Source organism: Ovis canadensis, chromosome 2, assembly GCF_042477335.2.
Source record: "Ovis canadensis isolate MfBH-ARS-UI-01 breed Bighorn chromosome 2, ARS-UI_OviCan_v2, whole genome shotgun sequence".
Lineage (NCBI taxonomy): Eukaryota > Metazoa > Chordata > Mammalia > Artiodactyla > Bovidae > Ovis > Ovis canadensis.
Window position 1 is genome coordinate 192,233,962 of NC_091246.1, and position 19,471 is coordinate 192,253,432.

Here is a 19,471-nt window from a genome sequence, read left to right on the forward strand (position 1 = left end):
TCACCCATATCATTAGGACTTTGGAATGAACAAACAATGGGCCATAAATTCTTTAAACCACTTAGAAATGAAAGGCCATGCCCTCAATCAGTCAAAAAGCACTCTCTCCTATCCTAAGCTTGCAATGAGAGCTGTCCCCTGACCTCTAGTACCAAGAATGTGGGGAGGGAAGATCCATGCTGTCTGACTGTGTCACTTTGGCAATGGCTGTCTCATAGAGCCGACCTTGGCTTTCACCTTTAGATGCTCTTCTCTGGCAGATCAGCATCTCACAAAGGTGACCCCAGGGCAGAGGGTACATTTCAGGAAGAAGGCTACTGCACCCCAAGCCGAACCTGCAGGCAGCAAGCCCTCCCGGACAGACGGCAGGTCAGAATGTAAATGAGAAGCGAGACTGAAGGGCCCACTGTCAACTACTGACCCAGCCAAATAAATACAAGCAGGAACTTCCAATTCTTTATCTCAGTCCAAATGCATATTACTTTTTAAAATTAACATAAAACTAAACTTCCTTGCCGAAACCTCAGAGTCCAAATCAAATATTAAAACAAAGCCAGCCAAAAAAACATGAATTTGACCCTGGCAAGGGCCTTCATTTTTAAAAATAAGGTTGCTTATTTACTTTACCTTATCTGCTGCTCCACTATTATTAAGCTATTTCCTTCTGACCTCAGAGGTACCATTAAATAGTACCTAAATAAACAACAAGGTCCTACTGTACAGCACAGGGAACTATGTTCAATATCCTGTGATAAACCATAATGGAAAACAACATAAAAAAGAATATATATGTACGTGTAAATGAATTACTTTGCTGTCCACCAGAAACTAATACAACATTGTAAATCAACTATATTTCAATAAAATAAAATTTTTTAATAAATAAATAATACCTAGAATCATTTCTCTCCTTTCCAAAAGGCTCCTTTGTTCTTAGTAAGAAATAAATAAATGTTTTCTTCCTAATCTTGGTTCTAAGGTAATCAACATTACTCTTCTAGTTGTTGACAGAACGCTAGCCCACCTGAAGTCCTCACCTGGTGCTTTTCTCACTCACGTGTGGACACCAGGCCATTACCCAGTCACTGTGATGAGGCACTGTGATGCCTCTGTCTCACAAGCAGCTGCTGAACTTACCCCCTGAACAAGACAGATTCAGCCTCAATCTTCTTGAGGCTAAATGAGGGACCCAAAGGCCTTGCCACCCTATAAATATCCAGTAAAGTCCAGTCCTGTGCACTGTGGCCTAAAGGACATCACCTAACCCTGAGGGGTCTCAGGACTAGCCAATTTCTAGGAAGTAGGGTAAGAACAAAGCATATGGAAACCTACTATTATTTCTGACACGGGGCAAGAGATCAAATATCTGGTGACTCTCTTCATGATATTCAGACAGCTCCTTTTCCACAATCTCCCTCACTAGTTATTCACTTTGGCAAAATGCGCAAATGCTTCTAATTCACTTTTAACTCCATTCAAGCAAAACCACCTTCCTCTTTTCATAGAACCCCCACCAGGCTACTGTCTCCCCAACCCAAGCCCTGCCCCACTCCCGTTCACAGGTGCTCTCTTTTGTTCTTCACTGTGATCACTTCTGTGCTCATCTGAGAAAGGGAGGGAGAGGAGATCATTTTGCAATGCACAGAAACATCAAATTGCTCTGTTGTTCACCTGAAACTATCAGAGCTGTAGATCAATTATACTTGAGTAAACTAACTAAATTTTAAATAATAAAGTAAACATTACATCCTGGGGATGTACTGCTTAGCATGACCGCTACAGTTAACAACAATGTATGCTCTACCTGAAAGTTGCTAAGAGAGCATATTTGAAAAGTTATCATCACAAGAAAGAAATGTATGTAACTATATGAGGTGATGTTTGGTCCCTAGATTTCTTGTGGTGATCCTTTCACAACAAATCATTATGTTGCCTACTGTAAGGTAATATAATGTTATATGTCAATCATATCTCAGTGAAATGTGAGGGAGAGGGGGAGGGAGGAAATACCCCACTACCCACCTTAGTATATATGTTAATGCATGGAGACATAGGGGCCAGTACACTTGCATCCAGTGCCCTGCAGAGACACACTACCAAAGCTCCCTAAATGCACTTTCCCAAGACTTTCCCGAGATGAGGTTGCTTTGCAACCACAGGCTTCTTCCCCTGCGGCCTCTCTTTCTGCCACTGTTTGATGGTTCTGGGACCATTTAAACCCATTTGTTGTTACTCAGTTGCTTAGTTGTGTCTGACTCTTTGCAACCCCATGGACTGCAGCAGGCCAGGCTTCCCAGTCCTTCATTATCAAGAGTTTGCTCAAATTCCTGTTCACTGAATCGATAATGTCATAACAGGTAATCAAAAGCAAGTGGTGATAGTGCTGGTCCAACCACAGAGAAATGAAGGATTATCACAGTGGCTACTGTAAAATAATCGTGAAACTAGCAAGCCTGCAATTACAGCACCGTGCAGCTGTCAAACACTGCCTGTTTATGGACTCTTTCACCCTCACCACAACCCTAAGATGGATATCGTCACCATTTTATAGATGAAAAACTGAGGCCTAGAGAGGTTAGGTAACTACCCAGCATCACACAGCCAGTGAGTGCGAGAGTAAGGGAAGGAGTAGGCCCTCTAACTCTAACAGTCTGGCCCCAGAATCCAAGCTCTTAACTTGTCCAAGAGAAATTGTGTATTTTACAGAACCAGAGTCACCTTCAAACAAAAAAGGAGAAAAAAAAAAAGAGAGAGAGAATCAACTAGGAACTGATGAGTGGAAGTCCCAGTATCACAAAGGGCTTCCTAAACATCTCCGCATCTTGGGAGCATTTGCCAGCAATTGATAAGGAACAACAGCCAGAGTGGTCAGAGGCAGGACACAATTTCAAAAGATATGGAAGCGATCGTCAAAGCAAGATTCTAGATCAAGGCTCCACGGAGACAGAACACAGGAGCTCACCTGTGTTGGTATTCCATTTCCATAGGGCACCCCTAAGCAGGGCGCACTTCGTTTGGGGGCTGGCTAAAGAAACAGTTCAATTTTTTTCTCCAGAAAGGTATCAAGATCTCAGTCTATAAAAATAAATCCTAGCAGATACAAACTAGTGTATACAGGATGGATGACCAACAAAGTCCTACTGTCCAGCACAGGGAACTATACTCAATATTCTGTGATAAACCATAAAGGAAAAGTACATAAAAAAAGAATGTATATATGTATGTAACTGAATCACCTTGCTGTACACTAGAAATTACAATATTGAAAATCAACTATACTTGAATAAATTTTTTAAATGAAATTATTAACGATGGTCCTCAAAAAACAAATCCTTCTCCCACGGCACTCAAGGTTTCTCTCCAAAGCTGCTTCTAGACAACTTCCTGTTCCTCCACCTTCAACCTGATCACTACACTTGCTCTGTTATTAATGAGAACAGTCCTAGGCAGAAACACATCTCTAATATGAATAAAGCTGATCTGTGGAAAGAACAGTTTTGAGGGCCTAAATTCTTAAAAAGAAAAAGGATTTTTAATTGTCAAATGAAAGTCAGTTGTGTCCGACTCTGCGAGGTGTTTTAATTGCCAAGGTGTTACCAAAAAGAGCTCCAAGACTGAAAATACTTAACGAAGTAGTAATGTAAACATTCCTTTTTCCCTTAAATGCTCTCCTCCCCCTTAAAAACACTCCATTAATAGTCTGGTACATGCCATACCAGACTTCTCCTTGGAGCTCTAGTACCCAAATGCCAGTGTTTTTGTGGCATCATGCCATTCTTTCTGTATTTGAAAATGTTAAGTCTAAGTCATTTTTGTACGGATGTACATGGAGAGCTAAAGCACAGACGTTAAAGCAACATATAACCCCCATGTGTATCAATGATGATATACATAGTTTAGTTTCTTGAACTAAATAAGCATTAAGAAACAGTTCAATAAGCATCTTAAAAAAAAATCCCTGTACCTCAGCGGTCCTCGGTGTGGGGGCGTGTCTCCATTGTGCCCACATCCCCCTGCACTTTGTGGCTCTAGGAGTCTAGACCTCCTCATTCATTTTATGAAGCAACAGGATCCCACACAGAGCCAGCTGGGAGTGGCCCCAGAGATGGGTTGGGAGCACGTCTGGCATTGGCCCCAAGCATTACTCCCTGGGAAGCGAACTGCCTTTCACCCACCTGCTCTGAACACACTTCTCTCAAAGTAGCATAACTGGGAAGGAAGGCTGATTCTGGCTAAAATGAGTAGTCCTGGGAGGAAAAAAGTTCTGGACAAAGAGAACAGGCTTGGAGCTGCAGGGAAGAAGAGCAGGAGTCTAGCCCCTGACACAAGGAAGCCACCCTGACTCAGGGAGGCCGGAAAGCAGCCTGGAGTTATCCCCTTCCTGTCCCCGAGGCAATCTCCTCGGAATCAATCTCCTGAACATCACCACTCCCCTCCTAATTGTAAAATTACTCCATTTGGAGCTCTGACAGAAATGAAAGGCCCAAGCTGGCTCGCAGAAAAATGGAAGTGATGAATAAACATAAGAGGCTCAATTTCACTCGTGTTAATTACCATTTCCTTAGTTACAGCAAGACACACAGGAATGGTTTTAACCCAACAGGCAAATGGTAAGCATGAGCACGCCTGAAACGTTAAAAAGCAGCATGTGAATCTCTAAGTCCAGCAAAATATATGTGATCCAGATTTCAGATATTTAAACTACTGAAAGAGGGGCATTATATCCACAAAAACACTAGCATTTTGGTACCAGAATGACAGAAATTGGTATAACAGACACTAAGGACAAGTTCTCAGTTTAAAGGGGCTGGGAAAGACGGGAAAGCTCTCACTGGATGACAGAGCTAAAAGCCCACATAACACGGGGTCATCAGAGGAGAGAAGTGAGGCGCACACAGAGATGGCAGGTACCAGGCCAGCCCAGCAGTGAGGGGCCCGCCTCAGGGTGCTGACTCCTGAGCACGAGGAGCAGAGGCCTCATCAACACGAGCTGTGGTGTAAGCCCAGGGCCACTTTCTGGGCTGTCCACGGGGGCCCCTGCAGCCTCTCCAGGAAAAAGACACAGCGTTCCCATGAAGCTCATCGTTCCCACAGCGGCCACACTCAGGCCACTGGCCCCCAGCCAAGCCCTCTTTCTGCTAGGGGAACCCATCCGACTTCTCCCAGCCCCTGACACAGAAGTTTTCTGAGCAAGGCCACCATTTCCTTGCAGCAGCATGTCTCCCTGGTCACAGTGGGTGGGCTGGGGGCTTGGAGAGGTGATTTACTCCAAGCTGGGAGAACAGAGACTCTTGCCCCTGGTGATGGGGCTACAAGATGTGAGGCGGGGCCATGGTGGCCGAGCGCAATGCTGAACAGTGTCCCAGAAGCCACCGGCCAGACAGATCAAGACCCCTCACGCCCCACCCCATGTTGTTGCCACAGTAATCCATCCAACAACCCTCCCGGCCAGTGGTCTGCCCCAATAACGCCCTCTCCGGCTTGAACTTGTTTGAACTGAGTTACTACTCAAAGTCTACCTAACTTCCTCATCACAATCAGAAAGGTTAATATCAGTTCTTTTCTTTATAAAACTGTTAGGGAAAAAAAAAAAAAACAACTCCTTGGGTTGGGCTAGAATTATACGAAGAATTGAACAGAATCACACACCTACCCTCACTGTCCAACAAAAACCAACTGACTATCGACTTAGCTTTCTTCAGCATCTCCCATCTAAGCCCAGAGAGGATGAACTGATATTTAGGTTCTGGGAGATGTGAAAGCACTTGGAAAAAGGAAGGAGCATTAAGAAGAAATGAATTAGAGTTGTTTTTTCCTCACAACTCTCTTATTTGTGTCTAAAAAAAGAAAAGAAAGAAAAGCTAGTGGGAATAAATGACAAGAGAGATCCCACTTCTTTAATCCACTTCAGGGTAGCCTTTGTAAAGGTATCCGGATGCCCTCCTCCTGACTAATGACGTCCCCTACCCTGTTAATGTCTTAAGACGGCCCAGACAGAACCTATCTGCATCAATCATTTAAGGGGGAAATGAGATTAACAAAAATAAAATTATTTATTTGATATCCTTATAAGACTTGCTTTTATCTGAAAGGTCAGAAGCAGTAGAAAGGTTCTCCAACACTGCTCCAACACAGAGACATCGTTTCACTTGCCCAGCAAAAAGGAAAAAACATTCAGGAAAATAACACCCCGGACTGGTTTCAGGGCACTCACACAGCACCGGTGGGTGGGCAACGTGGCCCACTCTGACCCATCAATTAAACTCTTCAGAAGTTCCAGCACACACACACACAAGAGGGCGAGAGCATGCGTGTGTTCAACGATGCTCAGTGCAGTGAGACTTGTGACAAAAAAAAAAAAGGAACAACCTAGAAGCTGACAGCTATGGATAAAGAAATGATAGCTAAAAACTCATGGAAGAAAATCATGCATTAAAGCTACATCAACTCAGCTTAGTCTACACCACCCACATCAGCACCCAGAGTTTCTGGCCCTTCAGTGGCTTCCATTCCCCCTCCAGTTGGTTCCCAGGCCTCCTAAGGTGCCAGAGGCTAGGCACTCCCTACCTGGGGCTCTAGCTCCACCCCACGAGTGTAGAACGTGCCACTTCTCTCAGAAAATCACCTCTACTAAGGACACCTGTGACATGCTGCTTTGTGGAGTCACTAAGCTATCTCCCTTCTCTCATTCAAAAAGGGCCCAAAGCCCCCTCTCTTCCACAAAGCCTTTAAGGATGATTAAACACAAATTTTGACCCACCACCAGGCCTGGCACCAAGCACTACCTACCCATCTATAACCCCAGCCATCTGGCCCACAACAGATAGCTGTCTTTGCCCCTACCCCAAATCCCTGGTGAAAGTCAGCTGTGGCCAGATAATTCCTCCAGGTCGACTCCCATGTCTATTCAAGCCAATTTCATCCAGTTTCTCTGGATTCTTTGCTGTGGTCCTCGTCACAGACTCTTCCTCTACTTAACCTGCTAAGAAGATTAACTCAGTGGTGTCAGTCAGCTCTTGATTACCTATTCACCTTGGATGCCATCTGACAATTTCCCCCTTAGCCCAAAGCTCTAACTAGTGAGGGCTTCCCTGGGGGCTCAGCGGTAAAAGAATCCGCCTGCCAATGCAGGGGTCATGGGTTCAAGCCCTGGGTCGGGAAGAGCTGGAGAAGGAGACGGCAACCTACTCCAGTATTCTTGACTGGGAATCCCATGGACGGAGGAGCCTGGCGGGCCGCATACCGTCTAGGAGCTGAAAGGCATCGGACATGGCTGACTGAGGGGCTAACAACAAACAGCAGCTACGGCTGAACTGTATCTACAGGGGCCTGCCTCCTTCAGCACTGCCTCCTGTTTCATGTGTTCTCCATACTCTTCTTTCTTTTCCTCATACAAAGTGTCCTTTAACATCCTGCTAAATCCAAGAAGACATTCTATTGCTACATGCCTTTCTATACGCCTTCCACAGTTGTTTACAATATACAGATAGATAACCATCTCTGTTTCTTTTTTTTCTTTCATCTCTCTGTTTCTATTTTGCCTGCCAGGAAGCCCAGAGTCCAAACCAAATTTCATCACATTAATTTTATGTTCACAAAGGATTAGGCGGCCTTAAATTCTTTATGAATATAAACGTACCTACATTAGACTAATTTTAAACATTTTCTTCTTTCTTCACAGTAGTTCCTTTTGGGGATAACTATCAAAGTATACACTTAATTCCTGCTATATAAATAGACAAAGGATATACATTTCAAAAGTAAATGAAGCCAACTGATAAATGGAGAAGAAATGATGGAATCAGAAAATCACCCTTTAGCATCCAAATAATTATCTGAGGCAAGGATTATCAACAAATACTAAAGTAGGTGACAGCCTGATGACAAGATATTTACATAGTCTCAAAATATCTCCCCACAAGATACCTATTCATTATAAGAGGAAAAAATAACAACTTTCAGAAGTAACCTGGCAAACATCTCTTTACCAACTAGGACAAAGATACCACCTGCTTTCTGATATGATACAATGATCACTTCCATGGTTTTCCCACTGCAAAACACGCAACCAATCAAACAATGAGAAGCAGAAAACAAGCTCAAATGGAAGAACTGTACAAAATAAACAGCCTAGTATTAAGTCAAGAAAGACAAGGACAGACGGGCAATGAACTGCTCCAGGTCAAAGGAGACCATACAGGTGAGAATGAAAATGCAGCCGGGGAGCTTAATTGTAGACCACAAAGTTTTTCTTTCTTTTGCTATAAAGGACATTAGCAGGACAACAGGTGAAACATGCATAAGATCCCCAGACTGGATCCTGTGTGCGTGCTCACGCATGTCCCACTCTTTGCAACCCCATGGACTGTAGCCCTCCAGGCTCCTCTGTCCACGGGATTCTCCAGGCAAGAATACTGGAGCAGGATGCCACTTCCTCCTCCAGGGATTAGTACTCTTATCAATCCTAATACAGTATTAGAACCTGTATTAAGGTCCTAGACCTGCATTAAGACTATATAGTGAATGCCCTTATCTTTAGGAAACATGAATATTTAGGAGTGAGGAGCACAACGTCTACCACTTCCTGTCCAACAGTTCACACACAGAGAAGATAAACAAGCGGTGAAGCACTGCCACTGGGGTCTGGATGAAACACATGGAAACTCTGCACAGGAATGTTTGGGTTCGGGAAAGGGTTTGAGGTATAACTGACATACAGTATTATGTTAGTTTCAGGAGGACAACATAATGATTCAGTATTTGTATACACTGTGAATGATCACCACAGTAAATCTACTTAACATCCATCATTACACACATTTACAGAATTTTTTTCTCTTGTGATGAGAACTTTTAAGATTTATTATCTTATCAACTTTCAACTATGCAAGGCAGCATTCCTAAGGTCACCACACTGCATTACGCTACCAGGACTCAGTCATTTTGGAGCTGGACATCTGTACCTTTTGACTCCCTTCACCTATTTTGCCCAACCCCCAACTACTGCCTCTGGCAGACATTCATGAACTTGGTTTGTGTTTTGTTTTGTTTAGGTTCCACATATAAGTGAGATAATACAGGATGTACTTGTCTTTTTCTGTCTTAGTTCACTTAGCATTATATCCTCAAGGTCCATCCAGGTCACAAGAAACATTATTTCATTCTTTTTTGCACCTGAATAATATTCCATCGTATTGAGTTGGTCAGAAAGTTCATTTGGGTTTTTCTATAACATTTTACAGAAAAGCCCTAACTTTTTGGCCAACCAGTTCATCCATTAATGGACACTTAGGCTACTTCCATCTCTTGGCTATAGTAAACAATGCTTCTTTCCAGTTTTGTGAAACTTCCCTGTAGGTTTGAGTATTTTCTGAAATAAAGAGTTTAAACAGTAGATAAGGTCATGATTCCATTAGGATCAGTCAAAAACTGTTTTAAATACACTTATCTTAAATCGTTTTGGTTTTTTTGTTAAAGTACAAAATGAGCTGCTTATCTGTCACTCAGGATCCAGTCTCCTAAAGTCATCACTGTTAGCTGTGGGGTACACCATAACACTCTTTTGCTCTGATAAATATACTATAAATATCATTACAGCATTATAAAGGAAGCGGTATTGCTCCGATACGGATGTGGGCTCCAAGGACAGACTATCCAGATTAAAATAACTTTCCAGTTCTGTGACCCTGGGCAAGTTGCTTCTTTGCGCTTAAGCAGTTTCCAGCTGTTGAACTGGAGCAATCCCAGAGCTTATCAGGGGCACTTGCCTCATGATTAAACAAAGCAATGAACAAGAAGTGCTTCACGGATCCTGATACACAATGAGTGCGTCATAAAAGTGAGCTACTCGTAAACATCAAAATCATGGATTCATTAGCCTCACTGTCGGCTCTGTGCTCTCACCCTAGCTGTTTCTTTTTCTTTTTGCTCTGACATTCAATTTATGATTTCATTATATGTATCCTTATTTCAATTTGAGCTTTCTTAAACAAGGTGAAATATTAGTTAAAAATAAAAAGAACAAATGAAACCCTCTGAAAATAGGGGTCCTCCATCAGCAGACTGCCTTTGCCAGTAGGTTTTAAACTCACTCTTAGAATTCCAGGCCAGCTGCTGCTCTGCTCAGGGCCTCTGTTATCAACAGTGCATGGTTTAAGGATTCATATCTTGTTACAAAGGATCCAAGGCCTATGCTCTAAGGAACAGGCTGACCAGGACTAAGGAAGGCACACAAACTCAGTCCCACATAAAGGCTCACTTTCTACAGATCTTGTTATCTTTGGGCCCAGTAACTGCATATCCTCATCATCTTCCTCTCACTGACCACACGCTCACTCCAAGCAGCCCTGGCACCTTCGTATACAGGCTCCCTGCACCCTCATAACAATGCTTTGTACCAGCTATCACCAGACTCATTTCACAGATGAGTAAACTAACTTGCTCAAAAGGCTACATGGCAGAGACAGGATGAGAATTCAGACTGTTCACCCTCCAATCTGAACTACTTCCAATGCACTTTGCTGCCCTTGCTTATACATAAACACACACTCGGGAAGAAATGCCATTAATTACATACACAGAGGACACCATTTTTATTTGACAAGTCACATAAATTTTCTTAAAATAATTCTTCCTCGCTTATTTTTATTTTTTTTGCTTTGCTTTTGTTTTTGTTGAGTACCACTCACTGCAGCTTTCATACTTAGAAGAGAGGCACCTGTATTTAAACTATACACAGAAAAATTAAGCTTTCGCAACCGACGGGACAAGGCAGCAGGGAAAACCTGGGGCAAAGGAACAGCCTCTAAGAAGCCGCCTCACTGTGGCAGCAGCAAGCAGAGAGCCAGAAACAGAAGTCACTTAATCTGAATCCAATCATCCTTTCTGGCTCTTCTCTCAAGGACACCAGGGGGAAAATTAAAACCTCAATTAAAGTCAAGGTTCTGGAGATAGGCGAGAGGCACAGAGGAGCCTCCCTTATCTGTTAGCACCTTCCCCTCAGGCCAGAAAGGGCACCTGAACCAGGGCAGTGGTCATACCGTGCTCCATAGAGCAGCTATGGAAGAGACGAAACTTTCTACAGTCTATACTGAGACAGTGCTGCTAGACACGGAGGAACAAGAAGGAAGAGAAGTCTCTCTGACTTTGAAACTCACTCCTTTTGATCCTTCCTGGTCCCATTTAACCCCATCTTTCCATCAAGGCCTCTCCAACTGTATAGATTCCTTACAGTCCTACCTTTAGACCACTAAGACCGGTAAGGGGAGAGATTAAGGAAGCCCTCAGTTAAAAGAGATCCTAGAAATTTCAAGTCAGCATGGCCTGGGCCTTGAGACAACAATGCCCTGGGCTGGAGTCCGCATGTATCAAATTGAGACAGAGTGAGACTGTCCAGCACTGGCCCAGCACTTCCACTGTGAGGAAGGGACCATGCTTGGCCTGTCTTTCTCCCAGGGATACCCAGCCCTCAGGGCACTACCGCACAGGATCAGTGCTTAATTCACTTTAGTCATTGCATGAACACTTAGGTTCAAGGCCCAGAAACCTTGATTACTAGTTCTGTCATTTTGATCAAGTTACCTGATTTATCTGTACATCAACGTCATCTGTTAAATGAATACAGCAAGATCCATCTCATCTGGTGATAATAAGTTAAAAATGAACACATATTTAGCAAAGCTTCTGGTACTGGTGGCTCAGATGGTAAAGAATCTGCCTGCAATGCAGGAAACCCGGGTTCGATCCCCGGGTTGGGAAGATCCCCTGGAGAAGGGAATGGCTACCCACTCCAGTCTTCTTGACTGGAGAATCCCATGGACAGAGGAGCCTGGCAGGCTACAGTCTGTGGAGTTGGACACAACTGAGCGTACACACACACACAATCTAGAAAAGAAGTCTCACAAACAAATAAAGACTCCATCTCTTCCGTGTCTCCCACAGTCACTGTGACATCACAGAAGACTTAAAAAGTCCACACAGTGACACCCTGGATTGGGGATGGGGGTGAAAAGCACCCCCACAGTGTACTCCTGGGGAGTTCCAGCTGTATGAGGACACTATTTAAATAACCAATTACTCATTCCCCAAGATGATCCAACAACATCCAAAGCCAATACCAAGCAAGACCCTGTAGGGGCTCCTGGGCACCAGCAGGCTCCTCGATTTTCCCTGAGTTCCAAAGGGCAGATGGAACAGTTGCTAATCCAGGAAGGGAAGGGATGCGGAGAAAGGGAGGAGCGGCCAAGAAACACAGCGCAGCCCTGAGGCAAGGTCCTGGTTCCACGTCAAGGGACACACAGTTTTAGGGGGCAGAAGCCTGCTGTGCCTCTTTCGCCAAGCAAAGCAACAATGCTATTCTTTTCTACTTCACCCAAAACTCTGTCTCCGAGACTCAAGCCGGTACCAGTGCACAGAGGCTGATTTCAGCCAAGCCAGCTCACAGTCATCAGTGACAGGTTAACAGAACATATACCGACCCTGAAATGAGTGTGCATGAAAGAGCCAAAAAGGCAGGCTTCCTGAAATACCATATAAGATGCTCCAAAAGCAAACTGAGTTCTATCAAAATGATGGCTTCCCCCATTCCCAAATTAGGTACAAATTATAAGGCTCACTCTTCTCCCAAATGAATCATGAACAGTTCCCACCAGTGAGGAAAGTATCTACACACGGCAGGCGCTCAGTGTCTGTTAGTGCCGGGGCTCGTAAACTACGGTCCAGGGGCCACCAACCTCCATCTGTTTATGTAAATTAAGTCTTGCTGGAACACAGCTATGGCCACTCACGAACACATTATCTGGGGCTGCTTTTGCATTTATAATGGCCCAAACTAGTTAAATAGTTACAAGAAGACCACAGGGCCCACCAAGCCTAATATATTTACCACGAAAGTTTGCTGACCTCTATTCTAATGAAAGAAACACTGGCTAGGAAATCAGAGTCCTACATTTAAATCCCAGTTCCATGATCACAGAGAGAAATTATCTCGTTAATTCTCAGCAATTTCCATGACCTCATGTATAAAATTAGGATACCACCATCTATCTTGCAGGAATGTTATGAAGATTAAATGAGATATTAAATCATATGGTAAATAAGCAAGAATCAGTAGCTATTAAACCTTAATCAAAACCAGGTACAAACCTGTCTACTACATTTAATACTCAAAGGTAAGTGATCCAAGCTCCAGCAAACTACTTTTTAAAATAAGACAGTGTGTTGGCATTCATCTACATTCTCTTACTAGGAAAAGGAATAACAATACCTAAGTGCTATCATTTTGGAAGGTCAAAAGTACTTCTCTTTTCCCCTTATCTTTTTAGTCCTGAATTTAAAAAGAAAAAAACAAATGTCAAGAAGCCAAGCTTCAGAGAATTGCCTATTACAAAGTGAATCCCTTCAAATAAAACCTGAAGTGTACTTCAGGCTCTGAGTAAGTAATCTCAATCCATGATTAAGGAGGAAAAAAAACAGGTGTAGTTCCCTTAAAAATACACTTCCAGATTTCAGTAAAGCAACCAGGAATATTTGCCGAGAGTGCCCCTAAATTCCTGAGTTCACTCAGGGAACTAGGATGTGTTGAGCACCTGCAATGTTTCAGGTTCTGGGCTTCAGGTGTGAACAAGGCACATGGTCACCACACTTAAGAGGCCTTACAGACCAGACGGGTGCTCAGCACTGGGTAAGATCAGAACCACACGACATGGCCTTGATGCCACAGCCTTCAGTATAAAGTCAAACACGCTATCAGAGCTTGAGGCCCTTGAGAGAAGACCCAGTCAAACACCTGCCCTGCACAGGTAAAATGACTTGTCCATGACCACATGCAAATCAGCAGCAAACCCTGTTTTCCTTTCCTTCCCAGAGCTGTCTTTCTTGGAAATCACTTCACAAAGGTTCTCAAGTCTTAATCTTTCACTCCACTGTGACCCTACAATTCCTATTATGAAAAATCGACCCAGTCTTCAAAACCTCTGGGTCCCTCTAGACAGTGTTGCTACTCTCTTCTGTCTTCCCACCAATTCTGTGCATCTTTATTACTGCTTCCCTGGTGGCTCAGCTGGTAAAGAATCCACCTGCAATGCAGGAGACCTGGGTTCGATCCCTGGGTCGGGAAGATCCCGTGGAGAAGGAAACTGGCAAACCCCTCCAGTGCCCTTGCCTGGAAAATCCCATGAACAAAGGAGCCTGGCAGGCTGTAGTCCATGGGGTCGCAAAGAGTTGGGCACGGCTGAGCGACTAACACTTTCTTTCACTTTATTACTGCAACACGCAGCACTGATTGTAACCACTCACTTATATATCCTTACCCACCCCTCCCAGACTACGACTTTAGTGAAGACAGGAACCAAGTCTTGACACTGACTGTGAATGTCTGAAAGCTGATTATGTGGCTGGCATATAATAACTGGATGCATGCATGCTAAGTCGCTTCAGTCATGACCGACTCTGTGCAACCCCATGGACAGCAGCCCACCAGGTTCCTCTGCCCACAGGATTCTCCAGGCAAGAATAGCAGAATGAGTTGCCATTTCCTTCTTCGTAATAACTGTATATTCACTCTCATTTAGTGTATATAATAACTTCCCCACATTATGGATGAGGAAACTAAGGCCCAGGGAGGTTAAGAAAGCTCCTGCGGTACAGCAAATCTGTGGGTTACTTATTTAACATCCATGTACCTCTGCCCCTTGCCTTGCCTCCTTCTTCCTAGCAGGAGTCTGGTACCCAATCCCTCCACACAGCCACAGTTTTGTATCAGGGGAGGCTGAACCCCTTCATGAAACCAGGAGGTGAAGTGTGACGGCTGAAGGCCACTGTGGACACCTGTCCATTCCCAGTTACGCTGCAATGTAATGTAAAAAAGTCTGCTGGGAAGCTTCAGAGAAGGTTTCCTCCCAAGTAAAAGACATAAGCAGTCACTCTTCTTCCCTAGCCATTGCTTTAACTATGTGGACTTCTTAAGTTTCTAAAAGCAATTACTCAATCTCCTTATGCAAACTTTAAGTCAACCAAGTCAGCATTCAGTTACTCTCAGCCAGAAGCATCCTAATTTGCACACAGGAAGGGTGACTTCACAGACCTCAAAGATGTCACTAGTCTACCTCACCCTTCCCCTCTGCAATACTCCCCCCACCCAGCACCAACACAAAGCAGGTAAGAGGTACTTATTAAGTTCAGCTAAATGAACAAATAGATGAATGAAGCAGACAAAATTTAAGCTCAGCTTTCAAAGTCAAGGAAGGTAAACTTTAAGTCCAGTTCTAAGTGAAATATTAGGGACCGAGGTAAACACCCTTAATAAATCTAAAGCCTGCTGACTCTTAGATAAGATCAAGATTCAATGTAATTGGAAAACAAAGTCTATATTAGAGCAAACAAAGAAATCATGTAAGTACCCGTTATGAGTCGTATGTATCAGAAGACTGGTACAATGAAAAAAAATCTCAAAAGCTCCTGTGTCTGGAAGCCCCTTTGTCTATAAGGTCTATAGCACCTATGAGCAATCATGCGAACAGCCCGCTCTGACTTCCATCTCAACCTAGATCCAAAGGGGTCAGCTTTTTAACACACTAAAGGCTGAGGAGGGGGATGAGGGGGAGAAATGACCCCTCTTCAGCACTTCAAGTCCAGTCCAGTTTTCCTTCATGAAACTCAGTCTTTGAATGGCAACAAGGTCCACCTTCACAACTCATTTGTGTCATAGGACCCGCCTGCTCCCTTCCCACCCACCAAGGGCACCTGAGGAGCCCTGACCTTTGGAACCTGAAGGATACCCTTCAGGCCATTACAAACAGGTCTCAGGAGAGTCCTTGGCAAACCATAACTATTGCTGGCCAGGTACCTGGGCCGACTTCAAAATAGGAGCTTGAAGGCTCCTACTGCCAATCCCCACCCCTAACCCCAAGAAAATCAATGAGGCCACTTGTTATTCACAAAGAGCCACTCACTGCAAGACATGATAGTCACTTTAACTTCAAGGCTTCAAACACTTACACCTTTTCCACATAAAAGCCTCTCTTTATCTGGTCACACGGCCTTCTCTCAATGCACTGAAGAATAAGGGTGTTTTGATCCCCAACAAAAATCAAAGAAAATGCTACTTGCTCTAGAATGAAATGTCCAAAAGCCACAACGTGACTGAGTGTCTTACTCAAGGGATCAATCATGCTGATGGCTCTCAAAGGACTCTTCAAAGGACCCATTTTGACCCCCTCTAGGTAGCCCAGCCACCTAGAAGAGCATCCTCTTGCACACGGCTTACCTTATAATTGCTAGAGTTCACCCAAGAGGTAGCGAGTCCATCCACAAGTTTGTCTAACATGGTCTGGTCATGCTCGAGGTCGGCAGACTTCTGTTTGTCTGAGAAATAGTCTATCAGTTCTTGGCCAACCTGCAGTCGTTTCCCCACATCCTTCTGCAGCACCTGTGCCAGGCAGGCCTCCATGCGAGGCTCCATGGCGGAATTCCAATCCAGAGCCTCGAAGCTAGAGGGCGGTGGGGGTGACGCCCTCCCCGTGAGCGGCCCCCGGAGGCGGCCTCTTTGTTTGCTGAAGGTTACTAAGAGCTTGTGTGTCAAAGATGCAATCCGGGGAATGGCAGCAATGCACCATGTGTGGCTGAAGAGCAGCTGGGAGGATATTAAAAGTCCAATTTAAATAACTAGTAGAGGAGAAAGAAGTGAGTGGCAGAGTGACGCTCTCCTCCTGGGTCTGAAATACTTCATAATTCAGCAGTCCATTCTGAAAAGCAAGAGAAGAGAAGGACACATCAGCACAGATAAAAAAATGCTCAAATGTTGGGAAACATTTAATCAAAGACAAAGCATTCTCGCTGCAGCACCATTTACAAGCACAAGTGGAGCGAGAAGCATGAACGCTTGGCAACCATGTCAGAATAACATAATTATTATTTATATCAGGAAGAACGTCGAAGCCCAAAGCAAAGACCCAATGAGCTTCACAGTTGGTGGGTTGAGGTTTCCCACAGTTTTCCAGCTTGTAAATGCACCAGTCAGGAGAGCAAGCTTTTGCTTCAGCTGGATGACTTATGGGTAGCTTAAATTCTGCTCCCCACCAAAAACCAAACTCCACCGCCTCTGAGTCCCTGTATGTCTGTAGCCTGTCTCTCAGCTTCCTACAATCCAAGTGCTGAAAGTGAGGCAGGCTCCATAGAAACACCACTGACCAAACTGGCTGTCCCAGTGGCAACAATCAAAGTCAAAAGCAACACCTACACCTGCTCAGCAGCTTTACAAAGGGCGAGTAGGTAGTGGTTCCTGCCTCCTCCTCCAGAGAAGTGACCAACAGGGAGAAGGGGAGAGGCTCACATTCTGACCACACTCTGTTGACACAGTGTTCTCCATGGGCAGAAGCACCAACTGGGCCTGGTGTTTTGCTACAGAATTAGGAGACCTCAAAACCACTCTTGGCATAGAACAAAACACATGATGTGAGGAGGTACCAAAGTCATTTTTACTAGACAAGCTGAACGGGCAGACTATTTAATCTACAGCTCCTGGCACAATTGTACATATTTATTTTTTCAACGTATTTTCTCAATTCCCAACCAAAGAAGATGCACAGAAAACCTATCTCCAAGACGCAGCAACCCTGACACTGTACCAGATAGAAATTTCTTCACACAGTCAGTGTGAACTCTTGGGGTTCAGCAGGTAAGTCTGACCTTATAAATCAAGTAAGATTGAAATTCAGGGCAGGGTAAATCTTCCAGTTTGAGCACAAGGTTTCTCTCCCTTCCTGTCACCCACCCCACCTCCACCCCATCCCTACTCTCAGCAAAAAAGCACAGTGCTCTTTCCAAGTCCTAGAGTGAGAGATGAGTCAAGTCATCCAATGAGGAAAACACTCCTGCAAAGTCCCTAGCCCCTGATTACCCATTTTCTGCTTTCCTTCCAATCAAGAAGCCTTGATATCTTACGTGGCAGTCCTTCCTTAAGAGGAGGAGATATCGCTTTCCAGTCATGTCCATGCCATGGAACTTGTTCTTCCTTCACAGGAAAGGTCTTAGATACAGCAAAGCAGCCACTACCCTTCACTCCAATTTTCAGTCCAAACAAAATGCCCCCACTTCCTTAATCAGCTCCCATGTCGGACTAACGAAGGTATCAGCGATACATGAAAACTGGAGAAACCAACAGAACCTTTTCTTTCTGGGCCCAATATTCGCCAAGAAGCTAGTTATGGTCAAGATTGGTAGATTAAAAATGGCTGCAGAGGCTTTGCTGCTCCTCCTCCACCGAGATGGAATCTCAACCTCCCCAGCGACCCTGGGATGAGTCCTGAGACTTGCTCTGCCAGTGGGAAATCAGAGACGGCAGAAATGAACTGAGATTTGACCCTGGAGCGTGCGTGACTGCCATGCTGTGAGGAAGCTGGTCTAGCCTCCTGAACACGAGAAGCGAGAACACGAGAGGAGAACCAACTCGCTCCAAACAGCAGCCCGCAGCAACCACCAGACATGGGAGTGAGTCCACGGGGGAGCACTCAGCCTTACCAGTCACCATCTGACTGCAGATACACAAATACATCTAAGGAGACAAAAACCACCCGGTCAAACCACAGGATGATGAGAAACTATTCACTCATACTTTAAGCCATCCAATTTGTGGTGCTCTGTTACACACCAGCAGATAAATGATCACTCCTTCTTCCTCTAAACATCTTTCATTCTCAGTGAAAAGAATTTCGTATCCCTTACTCCTCCAAAAGGCCCCAAATCAGCAGACACTAACCAGGAATGATGGTGACGATATCAGTTTTGAGCATCAACATGAGGGGTCAGGCTCTATGCCAAGGTGATTTATACAATTTATCTGATTCTCCAACCACTTATATAAAGTAGGCATTAACACATCCCTATCTTACAGGTGGGAAAAATGAGGCAAAGTTAAGTGATTTTCCAAGGTTGCATGGCAGTAAGTTTCCCTTTCCCACCTTCAAATCCTTGTTATTACAAGTCTGGCCTAGTTCTGTCCCAACTCAGGGAAAGGAGGTCAGACTTCATGGTGAGCTGGGAAGCAACAGGCCAGACAGCAAAGTCTCCACTCCCAGGAGAGGAAGGAACCCACACATTTAAGGCTCTTTCCCATTATTTTTTAAAATACATATTATATAAAAACTTCCCCTTCAGCTGGAATTCCATATGATTTCTAACAAGTAAGTATATGCTTCTTGACAGTAATTATGCAGTAAAGGTTTAGCACACCCAGAAGCAGGTCACAAACTCTTGTGTATGAAATCCACAGAATGACACTGGAAGCCCCAAAGCATTAAGCCAACTGGGTCCTCTTTGTTCTTTTTCTTTAATTAAAAAAAAAAGTCATGGGTGATCCTCTCTTGCACAAAAGTGCAAGACCTCTCCCCTACTCCTGTCCCCCGGCCACATTTCCCTACCTAAAAGCAAAAGGTGTTGCTAACCTCCCGTGCCTTCCTTCACAGGTATTTTTAGC

General features: G+C 44.3%; 1 protein-coding gene across 9 annotated transcripts in view; it reads right to left on the reverse strand.

The window, feature by feature from the left end:
• Window positions 1-19,471, reverse strand: part of CLASP1 (cytoplasmic linker associated protein 1) — a 272,797-nt gene that overhangs the window by 219,464 nt on the left and 33,862 nt on the right. For all 9 annotated transcript variants that reach the window (XM_069574461.1, XM_069574455.1, XM_069574459.1 and 6 more), the window contains exon 2: window positions 16,265-16,742. In XM_069574461.1, the coding sequence (XP_069430562.1) occupies window positions 16,265-16,459 (195 nt within the window). In that variant the 5' untranslated portion in view covers window positions 16,460-16,742. The remainder of the gene's footprint in view (window positions 1-16,264; window positions 16,743-19,471) is intronic.